The sequence below is a fragment of the Protopterus annectens genome, chromosome 2.part1 (genome assembly GCF_019279795.1).
Source record: "Protopterus annectens isolate FY-2018-M chromosome 2.part1, PAN1.0, whole genome shotgun sequence".
In the NCBI taxonomy this organism is placed as follows: Eukaryota; Metazoa; Chordata; order Ceratodontiformes; family Protopteridae; genus Protopterus; species Protopterus annectens.
This window is the reverse complement of record NC_056729.1, coordinates 1,675,278,665-1,675,298,961: the sequence shown is the minus strand read 5'-3', so window position 1 is coordinate 1,675,298,961 and position 20,297 is coordinate 1,675,278,665. Positions and strand designations below refer to the sequence as shown.

The 20,297-nt window shown below is 41.9% G+C and overlaps 1 protein-coding gene across 8 annotated transcripts in view; it reads left to right on the top strand.

Moving 5' to 3' along the window:
• RERE (arginine-glutamic acid dipeptide repeats) overlaps window positions 1–20,297 on the top strand; it is a 3,515,893-nt gene that overhangs the window by 2,973,812 nt on the left and 521,784 nt on the right. For all 8 annotated transcript variants that reach the window (XM_044063104.1, XM_044063103.1, XM_044063106.1 and 5 more), the window contains one exon: window positions 1,472–1,634. In XM_044063104.1, coding sequence (XP_043919039.1) covers window positions 1,472–1,634 — 163 coding nt within the window. The remainder of the gene's footprint in view (window positions 1–1,471; window positions 1,635–20,297) is intronic.

Below are 20,297 nucleotides of genomic sequence, written 5' to 3'. Positions count from 1 at the left end.
CATAATTCTAAACCAGGCCAGGCTTGCATTGCTTATTATAGACATTTATTCTGGCCTCTCAGAAGGCCTCCATCGGAAAGGTCTATGCTAGTAAATGGAAAAGTTTTCTATTTGGGCCAATCAGCATAATCTGGATAGTTTTTCGGCTCCCATTCCAGACATCTTATTATTATCTTCACTGTTTCAGGACGGAGCTAGTTTCTCTATTATTAAGCTGCAGTTGACACATTTCTAATTTCCATGTTTGCGAGGAACCTATCTTTTCTTCTCGCCTTTGTAAAGCCTTTTTGAAAGGTGTTTTCTTGCTTAGGCCTCCTGTCAAAGACCTTCTCCCCCTTGGGACCTTCCCTTTGTTCTGCAATCTCTTACACAGAGTCCCTTTGAGCCTCCTGCTACTTGTGATATGAAGATTCTGTCATGAAAGGCCACGTTTTTGGTAGCTGTAACATTGAGTTTGAGTTGCAGGCTCTCTATTATGCCTCCATACATGGTGTTCCATAAAGACAGAGTGGCTGTCTGGACCAGCCCCTCTTTCATGCACCAGGTAGCTACTGAGGCATATTTGAATCAGTCCATTCATTTGCCAGTTTTCTTCCCAAACTTCTCCAATAAAGATAAATATTTGCTGCACACATTTGATAATAGGAAACTAAGATTCCACTTGGACAGGGCAGGCTCTGTGTCCTTTTCTCTTAACAGAAGTGGCCAGGCTGTATCTAAGATTGCTGTACCTCACTGGATTTCAAAATGTATTTCCATTCTTTATTCTTCTAAAGGTTTGTTATTACCAGGACCATTAAGAGCTCATTCCACTAGATCTGTTGCTACTTCAGCTACCTATTTGGCCCTCCATTCTTTAATTGAGATTTGTGCGGCAGCCACCTAGTCTACTCCTTAGAGCTGTGTTACTCGTAACAAGCTTGACTTAGTCTCCAGGAAGAGGGCTTCTTTTGGCTCCACAGTTCTTCAGCATGTCCTTCCATCAGGCCACCCAGAGTTTTATGGTAGCTGGGGACTCTGACCCAAGAGTGAGGAATAGTGACATGGATAACATCAGATAGAGTTATGTACTTAGCATAACTTGTCATCTGTGTTACCCTTTGTCACTATTCATCACTATCCCTACCTCCTTCCCCCATCCTGTGGGACCTAGAGGAAGTGGAGATGTCCAGTCTGGTGGTTAAAATCTTCATTAACTGTTTTCTAGCTCTAGGGCAAACTGTATCTGAGGGGTTAAAAGGCAGCAAGGCATTATGGAAGTGGGAGGAGCTTGAACCTAGGATCTGTCTCTGAAGTTGCCAGCTCGAATCCAGTGTCACATCCTACAATCCAAAAGTGAGAAATAGTGAAACAGGATAACAAAGATGCCAAGTTATGGTAAGTACATAACTCTTTTTAACAGTATTCAGATAAACACCAGGTGCTTCTCCTAGTTAATGATGTTGATTGCTTTTTTTGTCCCCTTTTCTAGGGAGAACTGGTTACATTCTACTATTACTGGAAGAAAACACCTGAAGCAGCAAGTTCTCGAGCCCATCGTAGACATCGAAGGCAGGCTGTGTTCCGACGAATTAAAACTCGAACAGCTTGTACTCCTGTAAATACACCATCTAGACCACCTTCTAGTGAATTCTGTAAGTTGATTCCTGCATGGTAGGACTGCAGATGTATTTGGTAATGCAACTTTTTTTACGCTTTTTAAAAAGTTTTCATTCCTACTGCGTTGTGAGGTCAGATTTTAGCTTTCTAAGGCTGTGTTGAATGTAATTTTATAGAATTTTCATAATCTGCAGAGATGCAGTAACGGTTTTACATTGCTGTCGTAGCTTATAATTACATGGAGTGACTTGACTGTAGTGCATGTATGTGCAGTGGAAAGTTGTGCAGTCTCACACATTGAGCATTCCTTTTTGTTTGTATTTTTATTTGCACATCTATTTTCTTGCTCGCACTCACGCTGTATCTATGTACACACACACATATATATATATATATATATATATATATATATATATATATATAAATATAAAACAGTATGTATATAATGTGTGTATGCATGTGTATATGTATGTGTGTGTGTGTGTGTATATATATATATATATATATACATATATATATATATATATATATATATATATATATATATATAGGTGTGTGTGTGTATATATATATATATATATATATATATATATATAGGTGTGTGTGTATATATATATATATAGATAATTAGCACAGGGTAAGAGATTGGGGGGGGGGTGCTTGTTGCCCCCCCCCCCCCAAAAAAAAGTTTGTTTTTGTATGTTTGTGTATAAAAATTTTATGTGCTAAGGTTTTTTCTTGTTGTGTATGTGGTAACATGATGACATTCAGATTGTCAACCTTTTGCAGTGGTTTCTGAGGTCAACTTATGGGAACTCGACTAAAATGAGTAGACTAACATTTCTGACCGTATATACACATATATAGTCATACATTTGACATCTTGCAAATGAGAACAGTTTAACCAGTAGCTACACGGGACAAGGGCGCATTAATCAGCATTCCTTTGTCAATGAGGTTAGAGTTGGTGGGAGAAGTGATGATGCGTGTGTAAGTTAATGTAGAGAGGAGGCACACGTACATTAAAGCAAAAACATATTAACGTTTTGTTTCCATTTGCATACTTTATATATTACATGTTTTCTTTCTTTATAACACCTGTCTTTCAGTCCAGCATTAAATAAATGACTCAGTTTCTGCTTTCCCTTAAATCTTATTCTCCTCTTGAGTGTTATTGTGCACATAGTGTTCCCTCAATAGGTTCATAGGTAGGTACTAGGCTATCTGCCTGAGGGCATTTATAAGCCTAGCCCAGAGTGTGTCGGCTTTTGCCACCCCATTGATTAATTAACTGATCCTCTGTCAAGCAGAGCCAATGAAGTAATCCCAGGGGTATATTTTCTGTTACCCATGCACTCGTCAAGGTTTCTCTTGAAGAGTGTTAGTGAGGGGGTTCTGCCTAATTGTTTGTGTCTTTCGGCTTTTCCCGGTTAGGGGTTGTCACAGCGGAACTCCGGTCCGCTAATGATTGGTGGTGGATTTTTACGTACCGGGTTACCAGCCCTGACGCACAACCTTCAACGAAGGCATGCCCCATTCACGTATGCCTCCACACAGAAGACGCTGTAGCTGAGAATCGAACGGGACAACGTCTTGCTCTGAGGCGACAATGCTACCGCAGCACCACCACCGCAGATAGGGGCTCTGCTTAATGTAGTTTGGAATTTTGTTCCAAGGCTTGGGGAGTCTCTGTGACAGGAATTTATCCCTCCAGCATGTCCTATTTATTGTTGTGGCGAGGTTTAGCTCACTAGGGCACTTGGCTCGCAATGACTTGGATTTCTTTAGGTGGAGCATGTCCATCAATTCTGAGTTGGACATGGCTTTGTAAGTCAGGCAGAAATCACCTCTGAGTAAGCAATATGCCACTGAGTACAGCTGGAGTTTTTTCAGTCGGGCTGCATAGGGACATATGTTTGAGGCCAGTAATCCTCTTGGTGAGGTACTTTTGTGGTCTTTCCAGATGTTGGAAATGTCTTGTGAGGTACATCCCAAATGGGTCATTGTACTGTATGATGGGTCTGATGAGTGACGAGTAGAGGGGCACTACAACCTCTTTATTTCTAGATGCGAACCCTTTAGTAATTAGATGGGCCACATAGAAGGATTTCCTTGCTACTTTGGCAATATGATTGTCAAAGGAGAGATTACTAATCTACCTGGGTCCCCAGATCTCTTATTACCTCTTCTGTATTAAGGGGGATGCCACCTATGTGGTAATTCGTGGGTGTTTTGTTTTTCCCAAACAGGATGACTCTGCATTTTTTGGCATTTAGCTTGAGGCCATGACTTTGACACCAGGTGTCCTTCTCAGTAAGGCCCTTTTGGAGGATGTCCGTGTCAGCCGGAGAGGCAATTATGACTCCCAGTTTGCAGTCATTGGCGAACTTGGTTAGCCATAGTCCTCCTGTGTTTGCCTGTACTTCTGAGAAGTATATGCCGAACATTGGGGGGTCCCAGGACCGAGCCTTGCGGGACACCACTTGTGACTGGTTTAGAGTCGGACCTGGAGCCCGCCATTCTTACCGTGTGAGTTCTGTCTGTAAGCCAGTTGGCAACCCATCTCGTGACTTAGGTGTTTATGTTCAGGCTGGTGAGTTTTTCTGTAATACCGAGTGGGGAATGGTGTCGAAAGCCTTGGCGAGGTCAAGGTAGGCTGTGTGAACCACCTTTCCCTCGTCTATGGCCTTGGTGACTGTCTCGAAGAAGTCAGCCAGGTTTAGTAGGCATGATCTGCCCTTAAAGCCAAACTGGGTCAAGTCAAGGGTTTGGAGGTTCCCAATGTCTTTGTTAATGAGTTCCATGATGATGTGTTCCATAGCCTTGCAGACCAGGCTAGTCAGGCTTATGGGGCGATAGACATCCGGGTCCGTTGTGGCCCCTCCTTTGTGGAGTGGAATAACCGTTGCTGTGTGCCATTCTATGGGCACGTAGCCTGTGGAGAGGCCGAGGTTGAACAGCGGGTTTAGGTGGGGGGTTAGTTCGTTCTGTAGTTCACACAAGACGCAGCCTGGGACACCATCTGGCCCCATTGACGCTGTGTTTTTGTTTTTTGAAAGGGCTGTTTTCACCTGTGCGTCTGTGATTTCCAGGACACTATACTTTTCTGGTATTGTTGTGGGCTCTTTTGGGGGTGAGAGGGAGGTGACGTTTGCACTGAATCTATCTTTCAGAATGTTGGCAATATCAGTAGGTTCAGTATATTTTGTGCTATTTTGCACTAGTTCAGTGCATATCTGCGAGTTGCCACTTAGATTCTTGACATAGCTAAAGAAGACTTTGTGGTTATCTTTTGAATCCTTGGTGATTTTTCTTTCGAAGTTAGCCTTGGATGATTTTATGAGGGACCTTAGTTTCTTGCTGATAATGATCAGGGATGCCTTTCCTTCTTGGGATTTGCTTTTTTTTTGAATTAGTTTCCTCCTCTTGTTGTATAGCCTATTTATGGCAGGGGTCCACCAGACTGGTTTCCTTCTCTTAGAGGAGTGAGTCTTGGTTTTTCTAGGGATGGCACGATCCATGCATCCTTGTAGGTGCTCATAGAGTGCATTTGTATCAGGATGTTCGGTAGGACCTTCATGTTTTCCATTGTTTCCAGAAAGGTGGAGTAGTGGTCCTGGGTCATGGGGGGGTGATCTGTACCAGGCCACAATTTGCATTGCATTTTTGCCCGATGTTAGTTGCACATGGATGATCTCAGAGGTATCATGCTGCGCCACTAACCTGGAGGTGTTAGGTATCTTTGATGAATATGGCCTTTGTTGTTTCGGTCCGTGTTCTGTGGCCGAAACGTGTGGTATGAGTTGCAGCCCTGTAGTGCTGGGGTGCTCTCTGGAGCCTTGAACCAGGTTTCAGTCACTACACAGATGTCGACATTCTCCATACTGAGGAGTGCTTCGAGCGTGTGCATTTTGAGATTTAAACTCCTGGCGTTGAGTGGCATAACCCTCAGTTTTTTGGTAATTGTGCTGTTTACGGAGGTGGGTTTGACTTTTGAGCCTTGCTTAAAAAAGGCACTATGGGGGCAGCAAGAGTCTTGGCCAGTATTCCTAAGCCTAGGGGGTGACAGGTGCAAACCATCTCTTGTGAAGCAATGCGGCTTGTCGAGCATATCGTCCCAGGCTGACAGACATTGGGTCCCCTTTGAATGACACCATAAGCTTGTTGAGACTGATCATTTTTTCTTTATACTGAGGTTTCATTCTTGGTGAGGGCAGGATGCTACTCAGGGTCAGGGTCATACCAACCTGGGCTACATGATCAGAGAGCTCTTCCATGTTTCTTTTCATGTAGTCCAGGGAGGTACATCTCAGGTCATTCACACCAACATGAACAATGACAGAGTCATATTTGTACTTGTTCTGGAGTGACCTGAGTGCTTGTGTTATGTGGCGGATTCTGGCTCCTGACAGGCAGCTAACAGTAACCTTCTGCTTGTCCAGCCTAGTGAGTGGGACGCCAGTGTCCTTGACTATAGTCTCACCTATTACTAGTCTGTTAGGTATGTTATTTTGCCTTAAGGGCTGTGATTGTGTGGCACACTGATTTTGGGTGTTGTGTTGTCTGGTTTGTGACAGGAGGTGCAGGTTGTTTGGGTGTCTGCTTTCGAGGTCTCTGATGCTTTTGCAGGTTTTTATTTGGAGCCTCTGAGTATGATTTTGTGTATTTGTGTATTTTTTGCCAGTGCTGGTTTAGTAGGTCTTTGTGTGGCTGGAGGTGTGGTGCAAGTGTTAACCTTCTCCTCTTGACTGTCTGTTCCAGTCTTGGGTGGAGACAGCTTAGCCTCCAGTTTGGCTGAATAATTGCATCTCTCGCATATGTTAGTGTTTTGTGGTAGGAGGAGAGAGTTGTCTGTGTACATGAGGCAGTTGTAACATTGCCTCAGGATACCCAGATTCACCAGCTGGACAGGAGAGTACACCTGAAATTGTCCTTTGGTCATGCCTGAATAGTAGGGTGAGCTGCTTAGTGGCGTGGTTGGTGAGGGGTGACTAAAGAGCCTTGCCCAGCTGGTCAATCAAGTGTCAGGGTATATTAGTGCTTACTATTAGGCCTGAGCAAGTGCTGGGCTGTAGGATGCTTTTTGAGTGATTAGGTTGAGAGTGAAAAACTGAATAGGAGACTTAGTGGAGCCAGGAATAATTTAACCCTAGCTAACCAGCGCTGCCTGGTGTGCAAAATCGTGCAAACGTGGTTTTTATAGCAGGGAAATCAAAGAGATAGAAATTAGCCCAAAATGGCCAATAAACTACTAACTTCTGGGCTAGAACCACTCCTCCAGGGACAGATAGGCTGCTCAAAGCTCCCCTCTCTCACCGGTGAACAGAGAAACTTCCTTCTATCCAAGTAAGGTATGGACAACTCAGAAACGTGTAACACAGCCTTGAATTCAGCACTAGCCTGAAAACTGGACTATACTAGCTTAGAAAGGCGGCAAACAAGGATTTTTTTTTTTAAAAGATAAGGCAAAAACAGTAAAAATAATACACTTAAAACAGCTTTAAACAACTACAAACGACCAGACAAGGCCATTGCACTTTAGTGTGTAGCCTGCAACAGTTAAACAAATTATTTAAACAAAAAGTGACTTTTTAAAAGTGCAGGCAGTTAAATAAGTACAATATGTGAAAAACAACAAGCGTTTTAGGTGGAAAACAGTTAAGTACAGCAAGAAAGTACAGAAAACTGATAATCACTCCAAAGTCTCTCTTCTAAGCTTGAAGGCTTGTATCAGTTTAAGGCTTTCTAGTGCTTCCCAGTAGGTTCGTTATAGGAAAGATGGGAAACAAGCGCAGATGTGGTCTTTTAAACCAGAAAGTTGAAAGAGATGGACAAACTGTCCAAATGGTCAATAAACTACCATTTCTGGGCCAAGAACCGCTTCTCTTGTGGTAGACAGGCTACCTAGTGCTTACCACTCCCACTGATAAGCTAGAAGGCTTTCCTCCAACACAGAAAGGCTTGCGGGGCTCAGAAGCTTACCAACAGTCCTGGATACATCAACTCTGTATCTGGACTAGGCTAGTTGCAGGAAAGGTGGGAAACAAGCGCAAGTGCGGCTTTTAAACCAGAAAGTTGAAAGAGATGGAAAAAACTGCCCAAATGGCCAATACCTACAATTTCTGGGCCAGGAACCACTCCTCTTGTGGTAGATAGGATACCTAATGCTTACCACTCCCACTGATAAGCTGGCAGGCTTCCCTCCAACACAGAAAGGCCATTTATTTCTGTGTAATTTGTTCCTTCACTTTTTTGAAGATCCCTCTTTCCAATTTGCATCTGTTTTTACAATTGTTAATACTTCAAGTACAGTTGGTTTAGATTTTCATTTTCTAGGAATTCTTTTTTTTTTTTTTTTTTTGGCAATCAATAGAATTGAACTTAAGCCCTTATTCATCAGTTCAGATCCTGTGTCCCATCTCAAAAGAATAATTTCTTTAGTTGTTTTTTGCTTATCCAGTTTTTCTGACTGAGTGCTGTCTAGGACTTTTTTAAAAATCTACCAACTCGTTATACTCTTGGGAAAAAAAAACATTCTTAGTTGCCTTTTTCTTCTCCATCGCATCTCCAACATTTGCTGTCTGAGAAAAAAATATTTGAAGTCTGTTTGGGGTATAAAAATACCTATACAAACATTTCCAAACAAAAATCCTATATCTTCTGAATTTTGTTGCATACTTAGTAGCTGTACATGTCCTCCCATTGTTTCCTTGCAAATTGTTTTTATAGTCTCTTCACAATCTTTTCTAAACTCTCTAAACTATATGCCCTACTAATTATACACTTTTTAACAGCAGCTTCTGTTCTAGATTCAACTAGGAACTGTACCAGAACAGGTCTTTCACTTTGCATATACTCTGGTATCATTACCTGGTAAGGAAGGCAGTTTCTAACCTTCACTGCAAACAACTTCTTGACCTCATTCCACTCTATTACTCTTCCCTCTCTAGATGTTCTTCGTGTTTCACTGTTGTAGCCATTACATTTGGGTAATCTTCTGGCAGATTGCCCTCAGTCGGCCTGATTAACAAAGTCTTGGGTCCTGCGTTGGTTGCTGTCCCTTCTTCTATGACGTCAGGGGTATAAAACATGCAACTGATGCCGTTACATTAGTCTTTCTTGCCGCACAGTGCCCAAAGCAGAATCAGTTCGCAAGTGCCGGTCGGCCGACTCCTGAAATTTTCGTTTTCGAGTTTCAGATCTAAAGTCTTCAACTAAAAAGCTAACTACCCCGTTGGGGAAACTTTTTCTTGCTCCTTACCGATGTCAGTAAAAGTTAATAATTGCATTACTTGTGGGAAGCAAATACCTCATAAGGATTTTCATTTGTGCTGTATTCCTTGCCTAGGCCCTGACCATAACGTGCCTTGCTGTTGGTTTTGTGCTTTATTTAATCAATGCACTATCAAACGTCGGTACACATTTGCTTCTAAGTATTTTGGCTCACACTTTAATTATCCAGAAATGTCATCGGTTAGCAATCCGACTACCGGAATACCTAAAAAACACAAAGAAAAAGACAGAGGCCGTTGAGGTCCAAAACTGCCGACGACGCTTCTCCTAAGCCAGTCGCCAGTTCGCCGGTACTCAGTGAGGCACTTTCGCAGCCCCTGATACCAGCTACTTCTGATTCTCAGGCCTCTACTGAGACCCATTCGGAGTCCGGTATGCCGCGAGATGCTTCAGTTATGGAACCCGCGGATGTCTCTACCTTGGATGGGTCTGGAGCTGCTGTGCAGGCACCGGCTTCTGAGGGTGTTTTCAGGCCTACAGATTTGTATATTAAACTGGCGCCATGTTCAAAGCTAAGGTCAGAATCTCGACATGCCTAAAAAAACGACTCCTGGGCCACATGTGCAGGCCCATATGCCTAAAAAACAAATGATCAGAATGGCTGAAGATTTAATTACTGTCTCTGATCAGTGGTAGCCAACACCCCCCGTTCTAAGAGGACTAGGCAAGACATTGATTATGAATCTTCTGAACAGGATTCTATTTCTTCTGACTCTTCTAATGAACAGGATTTGTCTATACCTACTTATGAGGACTCTGATGCAGAAGATTCCATTCCTTCTGCTTCTACCCCTGAGGATTTTTCTTTTGGGGAAACTTTACATACCTTAAGGGAACATTTCCACTGGGAAAGTCAGGATTTCTCTGAATCTAACAGAGACTTAGGGATTTCCTTCTTCCTCAGCATAGGCCTTTGGCTATTCCTCCTGTTCTAGACATTGTTGATGATGTTTTTTCAGAATCTAGTATCGCTGCTGATTCCCTGCCTCTGGCTTCTTGTAAGCCAGACAGATACTACAGGGTTCCTGACTCCCACAAATTCCTTTTCAAAAATCCTGTTGCAGATCCTGAAACCATTTCTCAGGGTCCCAAGGGCATTAAGGCTTCTACAGCTAAAAATCCTACCCCTTCTAATAGAGATTCCAGGGCGCTGGATCGATGGGGTAAGAAGGTTTACACTTCTGCAACCTTGGCAATCAGGGCTTTTAAACTGTCAATTTCATATGCTAAAATATCAACAGCATGTCATGGGACTGCTTAAACAGAAAATGATGTTAATTTCTGACTGTGTGGAAAACAAAGATTTACAGGATTTATTGCATTCAGCAGAACAAGTTGGAAAATATACTTTGCAATGTGGATTTTATTCTTTGGAGGCTTCTTGCAGGGCTGCTGTAACTGGGTCTGTGCTAAGAAGGCATGCTTGGCTCAAAGAGCAAAATCTGCCTGATCATGTTAAAGCAAAATTGTTGGATGCTCCTTTCAACAGGACCGTCTCTTTGGTAATAAGGCTGAAGAAGTTTTAAAAAGGATGGAAGATAAAGCAAAATCTATGCAAACTGTAAAAGATTTCTTACAAGTGCAACCTCCAAGATTTAGTAGGCACTGGCCTACTAAGAACTGGTCCTTTCCATTTCCTTCGAGAGCCACTCAAGCCAAACCCAGACATTCCAAAGGCTCCAGGTTTCAGTCACAAGGGACGTTCAGAACAAAACAATGGGGTGCCTCCTCTTCCATATCTGGAAACAAGACACCCCCCTATGGTAAGCAGTCTCAATGACTTCCCTTTACACTTACCAAGCATTTACCTTTTAGCCCCCCTTTGGGGGGAAACTGGCTCTTCATGCAAGAAACTGGCAACTTATAACCCAGGACAATTGGGTTCTAAATATAGTATCCCAGGGATACAGATTTCATTTCCACACGTTGCCAATTCCAAACGGATGGCCAGACCTGCCCCCAAATCAGTGGGCAGAGGCCCAGAAACAAGTACTTTCCCTCATGAGCATGGGGGGCTATTCAACCAGTACCAGAAGAGGAAAAGGGACAGGGTTTTTATTCAAGACTTTTCCTGGTACCCAGAAAAGACCAATCATGGTGCCCAGTCCTGCACTTATCTACTCTAAACACCTTTCTGGGCATTCCAAAATTCAAGATGCTGACTCTTCACCAGTTACTTCCTATGCTAGGCAAAGATGCCTGGTTAGCAACTCTAGATTTAAAAGAGGCTTAAATGCATATCCCAATCAGGGAATCTTGCAGAAGATACCTCCGCTTCAAAGCAGGCTACTTGCATTACCAGTTCTCTACATTGCCCTTTGGCTTATCTACTGCGCCCAGAGTCTTTACAAAGTGCCTGGCTCCAGTTATTGCATTTTGCAGGCAAAGAAATATTCAAATATATCCATACCTGGATGATTGTCTAATTCAGGAAGAAAACAGTGACACTCTTCTAAACCATCTGGCATTTGTAAAAAGGTTTCTAACTTGTCTAGGGTACACTATAAACGAAAAGAAATCAGTACTGGTACCCACTCAAAAAATTACATTCCTGGGTGCAAGCTTGAATACAACTGCCCAGATGTCTTTCCTTAGGCCAGAGAAGCAAATTCATTTGGTGACTTACTTCAAATAGGTGGCCACAAAAACCCTGCTTTCTGCAAGGCAAATACTGCAAGCCTTGGGGTTCATGGCCTCCTGCATTCTTCTAATTCCATATGCAAGACTGCATATGAGGAAATTTCAGTGGTTCTTAAAAAGTCAATGGAGTCAGCATTGTCACAGCCTGGAAACAATGATTCCTATCATACCTTGCCTGCAACTAGAGTTCCAGTGGTGGGCAGAGGCCTACCACCAAAACAAGGGACTGCCATTCACAACACCCCCTGCCACCCAAACCCTAAAGACTCCTCAGACTATGCTTGGTGGGCACATCTGGCAGGGAAGTGCATTCAGGGCAAATGGAGCCCAAATCAAATGCATCTTCATATCAATCAAAAAGAAATGCTAGCTGTACAGAATGTACTGACAGACTTCAAGGACTACCTTCATCCAGGACAATTATTGATAAAGACAGACAACACCACGGTTATGTGGTTCATAAACAAGCAGGGGGTACACACTCCTACCCCATTTGCAGACTAGCCATGGCATTGTGGAACACGGCCTTGGCGTTTCAAGTACAACTACAAGCTCAATTTCTGCCAGGACAGCTGAATACTCTGACAGACTATCTAAGCAGAAATCTCATGGACTCGCACAAATGGAAACTGGAACCACGGATTTTCAACATGTTGACACGCAAATGGGGGATCCCAGACATAGATCATACATAGATAACTACTGCATACCCTACCAGATTCTTCCCTGTAGGACCCCTTCTGCATGAGCCGTCCACGTAATATGGCACCTCGGCATTATCTAAAGGCATATCTGTAAGATCTTGTCTAGGTAAAGCTAACTGTTCAATTTCCTGCAGGCATCACCCCAGAACTATCAGTTGGATATTTTGCACAAGAGTTCATCACAAAAAAGCCTGGAAAGTGGATGCTCTATCCTTCAGCTGGAAAAACATGTCAGTCTATGCCTTTCCCCCTCTGCCTCTGCTCTCCAAAGTTCTACTAAAAGTCAAACAGGACAAACCAAATATGATTTTGATTGCACCAGACTGGCCTCGCCAGCACTGGTACCCACTCCTACACAATGTGTCACACCTTCCACCGTGGCACCTGCCTCCGACACCTTACTTGCTGTCTCAGCAGAACAACCAAATTCTGCACACTCTGCTCCAAACTCTGAATCTTGCAGCGTGGCTAATCACCTAAATGCATCCTTAGCATCCCTCAGCAAACCTGTGATGTCATTTTGGAGGTGAGAAGGCCTAGTACTAGAAAATCGTATGCTGACAAATGGAAAAGATTCTGTGCCTGGAATCCATCTCAAGGGATAAGCACAGCAGTGATCAACATTCTTCAGATTTTACAATACTTAACTGAGATGCTTCATAAGGGCCTGTCCTTTTCTTCCATAAAAATCCATGCCTCAGCCATTTCAGCTCATTACAACACAGAACCTCCCCCCTTCTCTCATCCTCTGCTAAAGCAGTATCTCAGAGGGGCCAAAAACTTAAGACCACTCAGAAGAGATCCAACCCCTACCTGGGACCTCAATTTTGTATTGGAAAAGCTCACTCTCCCTCCTTTCGAGACAGCTGCTACTGCAGAATTAAAATTTCTCTCCTGGAAAACAGCTTTCCTTTTAGCAGTCACTTCAGCTAGAAGGATTTCCAAATTACAGGCTGTTATGGCAGTGGAGCCTTTCATCATTTTTCATGCGGACAGGTTATCTCACAGGACCAGTCCATCCTTCATGCCTAAGGTGGTATCCAGCGTGGCTCTTAATCAGACCATACATTTGCCAGCTTTCTTTCCCAATTCACAGAACAAGGGAGAGTGGATTCTTCATTCATTGGATGTACACAGACATCTTAGATTTTACTTGGACAGGACAAAATCTCAAAGAAAATCTGAACAACTGCTGGTGACATTTGCTGCAGGGGCAGAGGGAAAGGCTATTTCAAAGCAAACCATTTCCAAATGGATAAGCCATTGCATTCGTTTCTGCTATATGCACCATGGAAAAACTATCCCCCAGGGGATCAGATCCCATTCCACCAGGGCTGCATCTACCTCTACAGCCTTTCTCAGAGGTGTTCCTACCAGGGACAAAGCTGCTACCTGGAGCTCAGTTCATACGTTCACCAAACATTACCATTTACCACTTTTCTCTAAATCCAGAGCTGGCTTTGCCACTGCTGTCCTGCAGGGCCTTATAGCTGGTCCTAATGCTATCTAAATTCCTCCTCCCATCCTTAGCTTTGGGAATCTGCTCAAATGTGATGACTGCAACAGTGAAACACTAAGAACATAGTACAGTTGTGTACACTTACCATAACTGTATTCACTGTTGCAGTCCTGGTTACTCTCCCTCCAGCCCCCCTGTTTTCTTTCGGCTATACCTCTACTCTCCTTTATTACGCTTAAAAGCTTTTTGGTGTATTTGCATTTTTGTTGTAGGTATAACCTTGTACATATAGATATATATTTTATTGCTTCCCATTAAGGGGGCACCTGACATCTGGGGCAAGAAAAACTGATGTAATGGCGTCGGCTGCATGTTTTATACTTCTGACTACCTGACGTCATGGAAGAAGAGACAGCAACCGACACAGGACCCAAGACTTTGATAATCAGGCCAACTGAAGGCTACTGCAAGGAGATAACCCAAATGTGATGACTACAACAGTGAAATGCACTCGAACATCTACATTTATGGTAAGTGTACACAACTGTACTTTTTTTTCATCCTGGGATATTCCTCTTTTTGCAACAGTTTCTTCCTTCTGTTGTATAGTTTGTTTATGACAGGGGATCACCAGATTGGCTTCCTTTTTTTGGAGGAGAGCATCGTGGTTCTGTTTGGGATGGCACGATTCATGCACGAGTGGATATGCTCATACAGTGCCTTAATGTAGGATTCAGCAGTCGCACTTTCAGTTCCCACCTGCATGGGTGTCATGAAGTTTGCCACTTCTGACTTGAGTAGCATGAAGTTGGCTTTGGAGAAGTTTTTTACGGAGGTTTCCTTACTGGGTTGTGGGAGTGGGATGTGGATGTCAAGGGTGATTAGCTTATGGTCAGACCTGACCAATGAGGGGGGTGACCACTGGTGTGGAGCATCTATCTCCCATGTTGGCAATGACCAGGCCTAGGATATTGGAGCCCCTGGTGGGACAGTGGAATAGTTGATTCAGGGCATTGGAATTTATGAATTCCAATGACCGTTAGGAAAAGCTGTTAGTACCCGAGTAGTTTTCCCAGTTAATGGCAGGGTAGTTGAAATCACCCATTATTAGGGTATTTGGTTGTATCGTAATATTTCTAGTATGTTTAGAAAGATGTAGTGAGAATCTTGGGGCATGGTGGGGGAGCTGTAGCAAGCTACAATTTGGATTGCAGTCTTACCTAGTGTTAGTTGCACCTGGAGAATTTCAGATGCATTGTGTTGGGCAACCAGCCTGGAGGTGTGAATATGGACACTTCTCCACCTTTAGTGTTTCGCTCTTGGTTTGGTGGCCGAAAAGTGTGATAAGAGTTTAGCCTGGTATTGCAGGGGTGCTCTCTGGAGCCTAGAACCAAGTCTCCGTTACTGCACAGATATCGATGTTCTCCATTTATAGGAGTGCCTCGAGAGAGTGCATTTTGAGGTTTAGACTTCTAGTATTGAGTAGCATTACCTTCAGATTTTGCATGCTTGTATCTGTTACGGTGGTGGTTTTGTCCTTTGAACCTTGCCTAAAAAAAGCACTATAGAGATGGCAAGAGCTTTAGCCATTAACCTGAATCTCAGGGGCGACAGGTGCAGACCATCTCTGGCAAAGCATAGTACTTTGTCGATTATGTCGTCCCAGGCAGACAGTGACTGGATCCCCTTTGAATGACACCAGAACCTTAGCCAGTTGTTGAAATCAATCATTTTGTCCTTATACTGTGGTATCATTCTGGGTGAAGGCAGGATGCTACTCAGTGCTAGGGTCATATCTGCTTGGGCCACATGATCCGAGAGCTCTTCCATGTCTCTCTCCATGTAGTCCAGGGAGGTACGTGCTGGATGACCTGGATTTGTAATTGGAAGCCTAGCCGACTCAACCAGTGCCTTGTGCCAGTGCTGCGAACCTGTGCCCTTATACCCACAGCTCTTCAAGTGTAGACAAAAAAAAATACTTCACTGTAATTAGCCGATTGCTTATCAGAGTTAGATCCATGCCCCCACCCCCAGTTCCTCCTACTGGCACTATCCCCTTCTTCCCTTCTGCTCTAGCAATTCAGGTCTAATTTCCATGCCCTGCCCCCAACCCTCATTCTACATATTTTATTTAAAAAAATGTCTGCTTTTAAACTGTGGCATACTGCTTGCTGTAGATGAAGCAAACAGTTGCTATACTTTATACCCTGCCACCACGGTACACTTACATTACTCAAATTAAAGAAAAAAGAGAGAGAGATTTTTTTTTCATTTTTTGTATACTTGTAAACTATAGCGAGCAGTTTTTACAGTTTAAACCACACATGGAGCACTACAGTGTTTGACTGCAAATGCAGTATGTGCCGCACATTGGTTTAACCTGTTTAAGGATAATGTGTACACACATCCTGTGCATTCCTAAATTAAAGATGAGAAATAAGTAGAATGTTGCAACTTTTTCTTTATAAAGATTGGAAAGTGATTTAATAGGAGATTTTAACTTTGAATGGAAGGGAAATATTGACATCAGAGATTTACAATATATTTAGAATTATGTTGAGTAGGCAATTTGAGTTTTAAATGTAGTTAAGGTAAAAACAGTACAGACAATTCAAAGAAACAGTAAAAGGGTTCAGATTCAAGTGGCACGCAATAAAACAACCAAAACAAACCATTAATGACAACTTAGTGAGGAAAAAAACACAATGAAATTTAATAGGTTAAGCGCTTTTGACTTTTTAGGCTTCTTCAAAACCAATACATTCAAACGTATTCTGATTTAAGGGATAAAATAAACTGGTCACATGACCTCTCAACCACTCTTCCTTTCACATGCCAAAATTCTAACTAAGAAACATTAAATTAACATAAATCATTCCTTTAAACTCCTGTTAAAATCCAGAAAAAACTATTTATTATTCATTTACATTTATTAAAATTGTGTGTTATTCTAACTTGTAGTTAATACTACTATTTGAACCAGGTGGGATTGTAAGCTTTGAATAAAATATACCACTTTAATTCCCTCTACTCAAGCTCCCCTTCTCTGTCTCCATTAAAATTATTTGGAACCCAGTCCATGACAGGCGGGGGGGGGGGGGGGGGGCTGCATATTGAGTAGCACCTTAATTCTAGCTCTCCCAGTGTGAAAACAGAAACTCGGCAGAGAAGGCCAGTAGACTTGTGTTTATGGGTAAATTTCCGTAACTGGCTAGTAAGTGTACTAGCTGGATGCCAGGAAAAAAAGAAATACAGAGCACCTGAAAAAAAATGGAAGAAGCTTTAAACAGATATTCAGATTAGGTGATAAAGTTGCAAAACTCATAAGTCGAAATGAAGAAAAGGCTGGCTGAATTCCTGACTGCTCAGGAAGAGATGTTTCAGAAAATAGCATTAGAAGACAGAGCACGTAGGGAAATTTGAGATTTTCAGCTTTACCAGAGAAGCTGGAAAGAACAGACTGCATTAATTTTATGAAAGCACAAATAAGCAAATGGGGACTGGTACTGCACAGCAGTTGTTAGTTGAAAGGCTACATCATGTATATGCTCCAATCTGGCTGTGAGAAAGCAACCTAGACCTTTAATAGTAAAGATGCAATCCTGCCAGCAGAAAGAGTTGATTCTGACAAAACATTGGCAGAAGGACAAAGTACTAATAGTGGGAGACAGCAGAGTGTTTGTGGAGAACGATTACTCATTGTACACCAGGTAGAACAACAAATTTATTCCACTATTCAGGGAATGTTGAGATGCAGCTGTGAGATTCATACTGCTATACCCAGCTGTCTTCAGGGTATTCTTCCCCGGAGGCACAAATCATTTTTAGTCTTCTTCCCTGGAGGCACATATAATTTTTTTTATAAAGTAAATGCTAAGGAGGAAATACAGAAGTTTGTCCAGCAGAAAGTAAGCTGTGAAACAGAAGGAGATTGTGCTTCTTGTTCTTCTGGTGGTTCTGGTAATAAAGATCACAGAGAGACAGTACCTGTGAAATCCTTATCCAGTGTTTCAATGGAAAATGTTGGAGAGAAGGAAGGGAGCATGAGAGTTGACTAGAAAAATCAAGAGTACATTGGAAATGAATCAGACTGGGTTTGGGAGATGGAGATGAATAGGAATAAAACCAGTAACTTAATGTGGGGTTACAATGCAGTAATTGTGTTTGTGAAATATGTTGTTGTTGTGTCTTTCGGCTTTTCCCGGTTAGGGGTGGCCACAGCGGAACTCCGGTCCACTAATGATTGGCAGTAGATTTTTACGTGCCGACTTGCCGGGCCTGACACACAACCTTCAACGAAGGGAATGCCCATTCACGCATGTCGCCACACAGAAGATGCTCTAACTGAGAATCGATCGGGGCAACGTCTTACTGTGAGGCAACAGCGCTACCGCAGCACCACCACCGCAGTGCGTTTGTGAAATATGACAGAAGAAAATCTGGAAATATTGGACTTTCACAATTTGTTGGACTTATGGGGGACTCTAAAGCAGATGCTGTACTTCATGTCATTAATGTTTGGAAAAGTGCTTTGGGAAGTGGAAGAGGAAGAAAGTTAACTAAGTATTTTTTGTATTTTTTTTTCCTTAAATAGTACTATGTTTACGGTGTGTGGGTTTCTTTATATGCTATAAAGTAACGTTTTCTCAGTTATTTTTAGTGTAATAAGGATTGTAAACAGGTGCTGCTGTTTTGTTTTTTTTTCTTTTTCTTTTTTTTCTTTGTCTCTTCTTGCTTGGTTTTAAGAAATGCAAGCACTGCATTGTAAAATAAAAAAGCTTGGTTAAAAAAAAGTATGACAAGAAAAATTCATGTGCCTTTTCTCATTCTTGCATAGGAGAATGACTGTATTAAGAAACTTTGATTTGGTAACAAGTTTTAAGAGAGAGCAAGTAAATGAAATGAATATTGAATATTATGAGGCTTTTTTCTAGCAAATACATGTTTACTTTGTAACAATTCTGCATTTGGTCTTTGTTTCCAGTGAAACAGTCTGATAAAGAGAAACTGGCTGCCTGGTTCTCATGTCTCCATGGAGACGATCTGATATAGAGAAACTGGCTACAGTCTGGTGGATAGTGATTGGCGGAGGAAAAAGAGAGAGTAATTGTTTAGTACAAAATGCTCTCTGAAAGCATTCAGCAGAGCTAATACATAACCAGATAGTATTTAATAGAAGCACAGACTACACCATGCATTTCAGCATGTAATCTTTCTTTTTGGTTAATATGAGTGTGGCTGTCAGTTTTGGACTTCTGTTCCTACTAGGTGGATAAAACTGCAATATTTGAAGATTTGCATAGTTTTGTCTGTTAGTATTAAGTTAATGGTTTTTTAGGGGGTATTAGGGGTGTGTGTGTGGTTTTTTTTTTTGAGGATTTTCAATAAAACAAAGCTTTGTAAGATGTGACATAGGCTCAAATGGATATGACAAACAGTGTATGCATGTTGCACAAAAGCTGGAACTAGACATTAAAAGGTGCTATACATAAAAGGTGGTAATAGTGACTTTTTGATGCTTTCTGTAATGTCTTTAAATGTCAACGGTCTTACATATAAATACCAAAAAGAAAAAGTAGTGAACTGTATGAAAAATATAGAGTGCAAATAGCTTTGTTACAGGAGACGCACTTAGAAAGAACTGAATGTGTGAATTTAGTAAAGAAAGGTTTTCAGGATGGTTATTCAGCTGAATACCTGAGACAAAGGAAAAGATGAGAAGAGGAGCTCCAATAGTGATAGAAGAGGATAAAAAAGATAATGGTGGATTTGTAGTGCCTAAGGGGCTGCTGGCAAGGGAGGAGGATTACAGTGGCTTGTATTTATGTTGCACATAAAACTGCTTTAATGAAGCTTAAGAAAATTCTGGGAAAATTATCGATTTTTAGCAAGGAATATTACTTATAGGTGAGGACTAGAATGTGATTTGCAGCAGTAGAGATGTGTCTGGGGGGTCCAGAAGGGAATGTATAACAAAGGAGGATAGCTTTTTGAAGAAATATATGAAAATATTTGGCATGGAAAATGTGAATTCAGTAATAGAGGAGTTAGGAGTAAATTTACATAGTATTCCCAAAGATATAAAAGCTGGGCTAGGCTATTCAGACTTTGCATTTCATAAGAACATGTGCATTTAATTAAAGGTCTTGATACGCACCCAGTAACTATTTCAGATCATGTGCCAATAACTAAAATAAAAGCACAGGGTAATGAAATAAAAATGAGACATTGGGGCTGTCCCACCTATCTGTTGAAAAGAGAGGAATTTAAGGAATGGGTAGTTGAGGTTATTCAGGAGCTATTAGAGTGGATAGAAATTTCTTGTGAAAATATAGCTAGGGTGTGGCATAAAATTAAAGTGGAGTTTAAAAATAGGGTGAAAATGAAAAAAAGAGAGCTGTGGCTAAGAATTATTTAGAGGGACTAACAATTGTTCAAGTATTGCAGAATAGGGAGAATCTCTCAGAACAAGAAGAGAACTGACTGCAGAACACTAAACAGAAAATAAGGGATTGCCTCAATAATATGCACAAGCTTAATAAGCTTGCTGTTAAGCAACAGTTTTTTTAAGATAACACTACAGCACAAAAACTTTTAGCACA